At 35.0% G+C, this 8654-nt stretch overlaps 1 protein-coding gene across 5 annotated transcripts in view; it reads left to right on the top strand.

The window, feature by feature from the left end:
• Positions 1–8654, top strand: part of GPBP1L1 (GC-rich promoter binding protein 1 like 1) — a 62446-nt gene that overhangs the window by 31555 nt on the left and 22237 nt on the right. For all 5 annotated transcript variants that reach the window (XM_019630939.1, XM_019630940.1, XM_019630937.1 and 2 more), the window contains 2 exons: positions 3304–3433; positions 3825–4111. In XM_019630939.1, coding sequence (XP_019486484.1) covers positions 3304–3433; positions 3825–4111 — 417 coding nt within the window. The remainder of the gene's footprint in view (positions 1–3303; positions 3434–3824; positions 4112–8654) is intronic.

Below are 8654 nucleotides of genomic sequence, written 5' to 3' on the forward strand. Positions count from 1 at the left end.
AAAATAAATAAAAATGGGCAGAGGGATGGAACAGACATTAACCCAAAGAGGATATGCAGGTGGCCAATAGACATGAAAAGGTGTTCAGTATCATTAATCATCAGAGAAATACAAATTAAAACCATAATGAGATACCACCTTATTCCTGTCAGAATGGCAATCATCAACAAATCAACAAACAACAAATGTTGGGGAGAATGTAGAGAAAAGGGAACCCTTGTGCACTGTTGGTGTGATTGCAAATTGGTGCAGCCACTATGGAAAACAGTATGGAGGTTGCCCAAAAAATTAAAAATAAACTACCTTATGACCGAGTACCGTATTTCCCCATGTATAAGACGCACCTTAATTTTGGGGCCCGAAATTTGGAAAAAAAATTTATTACATAAAGTTATTGAACTCAAGCTTTATTCATCATAAAATTCATACAAGTCCTCATCACTCCTCACCATTAGCTTGTCCTCATCTATGTGTGATGACGAATCACTGTCTTTGTATGTTGCCTCATCCTCAGTTCCATCTGTGACATTTGAAATCTACAACCACTATATAAGATACACCCAGCTTTTAGACCCCAAATTTTTCCAAAAAAGCTCTGTCTTATACATGGGGAAATATGGCAGTTCCAATCCTGGGTATCCAAAGAAATCCAAAACACTAATTTGAAAAAATATATGCACCCCTATGTTTACAGCAGCACTATTCACAATAGCAAAGATATGGAAACAACTGAAATGCCCATCAATAGACAGTTAGATAAAGAAATTGTGCTACATTTGTACAAGGGCCTATTACTCTGCCATAAAAAAGAATGAAATCTTACTATTTGCAACAACATGGATGAACCTAGAGGATATTATGCTAAGTGAAATAAGTGAGACAGAGAAACATATAGCATATGATTTCACATGTGAAATCTAAAGAATAAATGAACAAACTACAGAAATAGACTCAGATACAGAGAACAAACATGGCTTCTAGATGGAAGGGAAGTTGAGGGGATAGGTGAGAAAGGTGAAAGGATTAGGAAGTACAAATTGGTANTTGATATATATTCAGTCATTGAATCATCAACTTTCTAACAGTCTCCAAAGTTACAGATAAGGATTTGAAGCAAAAAGAGAAGTGACTTGCCCAAGGTAACACAGCTAGTAAATGGCAGAGCCAGCTAGATCTAGAGTCTATTCTTCTAACTTAAAAATAAAGTAATGGATGAGAAGCAAGGTTTATTCTTGAGAAGAGATTTTTTTAGAAATGCTTGTAAGTAAAATGAACTTAAAGTAAAAATGTATGTCTCATGCTACAGTAATCACTATTAAATGTCAATTATAAAATTTAGTTTTCTAAATGTGACAAATAGTCTCTTTACTTATATTCATAGGGAATTGGGGCATTTTTGGGTCAATATAGCTGCAAATATTTGATAAAAGTTATCACTACTGAATAAGTTGTTTGTAGTGTGGCTGAAATAGTGACTTTTGGAGCAAATGCTTTAAAAACATTTTTGCTGGTTCTGAAACCTTAGTTTCAGATACTTGTATAAATCTAATTAATTTAGTTATCTGAATCTTAGAGCCAAAATTTAATCTGTCAGATTGTATTAGATAATGTACTTATGTGTCATACTATTATTTGGAACTGTTTATTTCAGTAAATCCCATTTCTACTAGTGAGATAGTGAGTGTTTAGGTATGGTTGCCGCAAGTGTTTGTGACCTTTGACAAAACATTGGAATAGATTAACCTGAGAAAGTTTATAAATTGTAGTCTTAAAAATTTGACACTTTGTGAAATTACTTTCTGGAAATGTTTTCTGGAGCAATGAAGCAGAAGAAGGTACTACTTAGTTCATTACTAATGGAAAAGACTGAAAAGCTTCTTGTGTTGGACATTCTACTAATTGAGCTAAAATGTTTTTTTGTTGTTCCTTTTGTCTGTTTACCATTTTAACCACTTTCCTACATTGCCTTTTTTTGTGACTATTAGTGGGAGAGGAAACTGGAAAAGCTGTGTGCATATAACTGTATGCATACACACATACACATATCCTGTACTTTCTGTCCTGGACTCCTGGCAGCCGTGCCGCCCAAATACACTTGACTGGGGACTTGGATTTGGAGTGAGGAATGGAAAGAAGCAAGGACAGTTCTGAATCCATTCCACTGGCTGTTGGCTGTGGCAGTGCTAGTGGGGCAGTTTCCTAAGAGGCTTTTCCTGTGGTGTGACCTTGGCTGGTTGTTTTGACTAAGCTTTACTTGGTTTTTGTATGTTTGTCAAGTCAAGGAGGCTCTCATTTAGTCTCTGAACTCCTAGTATCTGATAAATTTCTTTTCTGCTTAATCGACCTAAATATGGTTTCTTTAGCCAAGGACCCTGATTTGTAAAATTGGCTAATGTAGTTTGCTCCTTCTACAAGATTTTGTTTGTTACTGTCTCTATTTAAGGGTCTTCTAACTCATGAAGTGAAAAATTCCCATGAATGTCTTTTTAAAGATAACCTTAGACAAGAACTTTCTTCTTTATCCACTCCCAGTTTTTGTTTTTTTGTNTGCCTCACCCGGGAAGAGCACAATGATGGTGCCAACTTGGGCCAGTGAAGCAACATCCTCCACAACTAGACTGAAGAACAAAACGACAGCAACTTGTATGTTCCCCTTCCCCCAATTCCCCAATAAAAATCTTTCTTTTACAAAAAGAATACTGTTTCTTAAACTGCTTCCTTTTTTGTGTAACTTCAAAGTTATTTTCCCTGACCTCTTCGCTCATGTGTAAGTGAGTAAAATGAGGATGGTGCCAAATTATAGTATTGTTATTGGTATTAAGTAAAGTTTGGAAATAAATGTTTTGTAAAACTATAAAAACTTTGAAGAGTTAGTTGTTAATGGCCTACCAGGTGGTAGTTAAATCACACCTTTCTCTCCAATTCTAGAATAATTTACATAAATAATCTGTTTAGAATTTTTTTTAGGCAAGCGTTTTGCTTCTCCTTTCCTATTGCAAGATTAACTTAATACTTTTAAGTGTAAAGTGTTGAGGTTTATTCTTTCTGACAGGGTTTTTTGTAAATGATTGAAGTAACTGCCTTTTCTCCCCTTTGGGGATAATATAAATGAGTTAATGATTGACTATGTAACATACGACTTCTCAACTCAGAGGCCTGTGGTACCCATATTATGCCCCATATGCTCATAATAGCGGTTTCTGCCACCATTATTCCTTGTTTTCTAAAATCCTGATGCAAAACCTGAAATACTGAAAGAGACATCTACTTATCTGTTTGCTTCTCTATACTTTATCATCTTAGTCACCTACAACCACCTTCGAAAAACACGGAGAACACCTACCCCGAGGAGATGGTAGATTTGGAGTAAGCCGTCGTCGACATAATTCCTCTGATGGCTTTTTCAACAATGGACCTCTGCGAACTACAGGAGGTGAGCCATGCCCAACTTCCTTGACTATATTTAAGCTACTCATTTAGGGCAAGCCCAACCTTGGGGATCATGTCCCTAATCTTGAAATAATGATCTTTTGTAAATATAGTTCTCAGATCCTGCAGTAGTCATTATTCAGCTATGTTGGCTTTCTAAGTTTAACATTCTTATGTTCTCATGAGTCATTTATTCAGTAGAAGAACTCATATAGAAATTACATTAAAAGAGAAAGATGTATTTTGTGATTCTGTTTTATGGACTTAATCTTTTATTAAAAAGGTCCCCTGAAGGGCTTTTGGTAGTGCCATAAATCAGGAAGCATCTGGCCCAATTGTTTCTGAGCTTTCAGGAAATAAACAATCTAATGTATTATTTTTCCTTACTATTCTAGATTCCTGGCACCAGCCCTCCCTGTTCCGCCACGATTCTGTGGACTCTAGTGTCTCTAAGGGAGCATATGCTGGAATCACAGGGAACCTATCTGGTTGGCATGGCTCTTCCCGAGGTCATGATGGCATGAGCCAGCGTACTGGGGGTGGCACAGGGAACATTCGCCACTGGAATGGCAGCTTTCACTCCCGGAAAGGCAGTGCCTTTCAGGAAAAACCACCTACAGAGATTAGGGAAGAAAAGAAAGAAGACAAGTTGGAAAAGTTGCAGTTTGAAGAGGAAGACTTTGTAAGTATGAAGGTTTAGTTGTGTGGTTAAAACCTAACAAATAATGGCTTAAATATAAGACCCTGTTAATAATGAGAACATTTCAGAATTATTAAAAAGGAATTTAGATTTTATTTTTTTTTAGAGGTAAGGAGTTGATTAGCGTGAAGATGATGACCAAAAATCCTGTGTAACTTTCATCAAATCTTTGTTTTCATCTTTATGCTTTTGGAAACTTAAAAAAATATGCCTTTGGAACAAAAAGAAAATCCTTAAATTTCCCTTAAGTTTTATAAGGTTCAGTATTCAAATATAATTATATAAAAATGTAGTTTTGCATGTTAAATTGTCATTTTCTTCAAGTATCATAAGAGGTTTTTTTCCTCTTGATTTTGCCCACTTATATAAAATAGTTGTGATAAGTTATAAACATGCAATTAGGAGATTCTAGCTGTTGCCTATCTATTCAGTAAAACTTCATGCTATTATATGTTGAATGGTATGCCTTTTGGGCTGGGCTCTAAACCAAAGTAGAGTTTTTAGTTTACCTTAAAAAAGTTTAATAATTTTACTTATATCCAAATTATTAGCATTTTAACATATAATCAATATGTTTAAGATAATTTACATTTTTTGTACTGGGTCTTCAAAATCCTTTGTGTAGTCTATACTTTTATAGCACATCTCCATAGACTACACACATTCCAAATGCTCAGCAACCACATGTGACTAGTGGCCACCATATTGGATAGTTCAGCTCTAGTTATTTTTAAGTAGTAAATAAGATTATCCAGTCACTTCTAAGAGAGCCGTTTTACTATGTTAATAAAACCAACTAAAGAAGAGTTAAATTTAGGCATTGTTCCCTCCTATGTCTAGAAAATGTCCTGGGGTCCTTGATTTAAATGTTAATGTGATTTCCTAACCCCAAGCACCCAGTTTTCAAAACTATTCTTAGAAAGGCCTATAATGCCCTGACATACTGAATATTTGTCCAGAATGTTCTAGATGTCTAGTAGTTCAGAAATTATGATAGTAGTTCAGAAATTATGACATTAAATTATAGCTTTGATTATTTATTCAGTAAACTTAAAAGCAAACCCAAGAAAGACCAGAAATGATTAAGAAACAAAATCTTTGTTGTTCATCACATTTTGGGAACTTGATGAAATCCTCATCAAACCAGCAACAAAAAAGTTTAATTGTATTCCTATTACAAAATGAGTTTCTTTTTGTACTTTTATTCCACATAGTTAAATGAGCCATTGTAACTATAATTTATAGCTCACATGAATATTTATCTAAAGTGCATCTTACACTATGACCACAATTAGCTGAGCATATAGAAAGCAAGTATATTTGCTTCTCTAATAGTTCTGGTTTCTTACTTGCTTTGGTAAAAAAGAGATGGTAACAAATAAAAAGTATTATGGGACAAAGTGGAAGTTATTTAAAATACCTTCTAAACTAGGTATTATAATGCTGATCAGCATAGTTTGATAAGGTCCTTTATCAGCTCTGTGGCATTTCAAGTGGGAGATGAAGTGACAACTGAAAGAAAAATGTTAAGGTAGCATTATTTTCACCTGCTAAGGGATTTAAAGGGAAGCTTGCTGTCAAGCCTGAACAAGGTCAGTAAGGGCAAATTTATTTTGTATTTGTTTTTATGAAATATTCTAAAAGTACATAAAATATGAAGAAAACAGTAAAATTAGCATATCACCTAACTTTGTGAAATATTAACATTTTGCCAAATACGCTCCAGACCATTATCTTAACAAAAAGGCAAGATATTCTGGATACAGTTAAAGCTTCCCTAATCTGTTCTTCTCACTTTCCCCTAGGTAATCATCATCTTGATTTTCAGTGTTTTTTTATCATCGTATGTTTTTGATAAACATTTACTATATACATCTATAAACATTCTAATATTTTGTCTGATTTTGATCTTTACATGAATAGTATCGTATTGCAGTTCTCTTTTATTTGCTTAAAATTGTTTTGAGATTTATCTGGCTCCAGATCAGTGGTTCTCAATGAGGTACATGTCCTCCCTCCCTTCTGGGGCACATTTAGAAATATGTAGAAAAATGTTGGTTGTCACAACTGGGAATTGTGCTATTGGCATCTAGAATATAGAGATCAGGGATGTTGCTTAACATTCTACAATGCATAGGACAGCCCCATAACAATAAATTAACCAGCTCAAAATGTCAATAGTACCATGGTTGAGAAATCCTGCTCTGTATCTTTTTCACTACTGTATAGTGAATATTCTATTGTGTGACTATAATAGATTTATTTATGCATTTTCCTGTTTACAGACATTTAGTTGTAAAAGATCTTATTTTAGAGGTTAAATCTAAAGAATTTGAACTGGAAAAGGAAGAGTCAAAAACAAGATTTATTTCTAAAGCAAGCTGATGAATAATTAGTAATTAACCTGAAAAGGGAAAACAAGAAGAGCAGAAATGGAGGGAGAAGATAATGAATTCTTGGTATCAAAGACATGGGTGAGATCTAGAGATGTGTACCTGGAAATAGAAATAATAGTTGAGGTTTGTGGATGAGTAGACTCACCCAAGGAGAATACTATATACAGAGAGGAGGCCTAGAACAGAACTTGTGGAATAGCAGTAAGAGAGAACCTACAACTACTTTTAGTTAAGGGGTATGTCAAGAAAGAGTAGCCAAAAATAACAAAGGTACGTTGGAAACTAATTGTTTACAGTGGGTTTTTCATATATTTTTTTCTATACTGTACATTGTATAATTAGAAAGTTATTTTTTGTTTTAAAATGGTATTAATCTAATTAACAGTCCTATATTGTTACCTTAGACAAGTTAAATAACTCAAATTTTCCCTGAGTTGATAGATAGACAGTAATTTACCTTGCAATGTTGTAGTAAGTAGTAAAGATCACATGCATGGAATGATGTATGTGAAACACTTAGCAAAGACCTTGACACATGGGTCTTTACTCTGTAGCTATTATAAAATGTGAGAGAGCTTTGGATTTGGCAATTTGAAGTCACCTTCCAAATGTCATTTTCAAAACGGATAGGCTTAGTTGGAAGAATTAGAGAATGACTCGGTTATGAGTTGTATACTCTTTGGAGAAAGAGGAGCCATGTGTGATGATAGAGTTTTCTAGAAGCAAGAGAGTTCAGTGTGCTTGGAAACTGAGAAGGAAGAAATTTGTGGAGAGAAGGGATTCTGAGAGAATGACAATGGTGTAACTATAGCCTTTGAATCTCCCCAAATTCTCCTATAAAAGCAGAGCTCACTTTAATATGAGGAACAATGTTAGGATTACTATCACTACACATTTAGCATTGTGCTGGAGGTACTGGCAAATGCAATAAGGCAAGAAAAATAAAATGCATACAAATTAAAAGGAAGAAATAAAATTTCTATTGGAAGATGACATGATTGTTTACATAGACAATCCTAAGGACTCTGTAAGAATTACAAGGTTTCAGGATTCAAGGTCAATATAAAATATAAATTAGCAGCAAGTAATTGGGATGTGGAATTTTATAAAATGCCTTTTGTAAAATAAAAAAACCTTAAAATGCTTAGGAATAAATTTAACAAAAGATGGGAAAGATATCTATACTGAATCACAAAATATTTCTAAGAGAAATTAAACATCTAAATAAAAGGAGAGAGCTACTATTTTTTTTTTAATTGGGGGAGGGAACAGTGTTGTGGAATCGGGCATGGGGAGCAGACAAGTTGCTGTCCTTTTGTTCTTCAGTCTAGCTGTGGAGGACGTCGCTTCACTGGCCCATGTTGGTATTGTGATCACAGCACTCTTCCTGGCTGAGGCAGATCGGTCACCGGCCATTGGACGGCTGCTCACGGCAGCTCATGCTGGCTGCCAGCCACTCCCAGTAGCTTACAGCAGTCCACTGCAGCCTATATCATCCCTGGTGACTCACGGCAGCCCAACTCCAGGTCGAGCTGTTGTTCACCATCTTAGTAAAGGGCGCAGCGTCACTGGCCCATGTGGGATTCGAACCAGCGGCCCTGCTGCTCAGAGCTTGCGCTCCCAAGCCAACTCTTAACCAGCGTGCCACTCTGCTGGCCCGAGAGATACTATTTTGAATGAAAGTCTTTGAATTGGAAGACTCATGGTTAGGATGTCAATTCTACAGATTCTGCACAACCCCAACCAACATGCTTTCTTACAGAAATTGACAGTTATTCTAAAATTTATTTATATTGAAGTAAAATATAGAATATTTAGATATATACTTATATAGAGAATATTTATTATAAATAGAATATCCAAAGCAATCTTGAAAATGAACAGTTAGAAGAATTATACTACCTAACTTAAAGACTTAGTATAAAGCTATAAAAATCAAGATACTGTTACACTTTTATAAGGATAAACTGATAGTACAACAGAAGAGAGAGGCCAGAAATAAATTTAGATTTATATGGTCATTAAATTTTCAACAAAAGTACCAAATCAGACCATTGGAGAAGGAAATGTGTTTTTAACAAATGGTGCTGGAACAACTCTCTCTCTCTCTCTCTCTCTCTCTCTCTCTC

The sequence above is a fragment of the Hipposideros armiger genome, unplaced genomic scaffold (genome assembly GCF_001890085.2).
Source record: "Hipposideros armiger isolate ML-2016 unplaced genomic scaffold, ASM189008v1 scaffold_965, whole genome shotgun sequence".
NCBI lineage: Eukaryota > Metazoa > Chordata > Mammalia > Chiroptera > Hipposideridae > Hipposideros > Hipposideros armiger.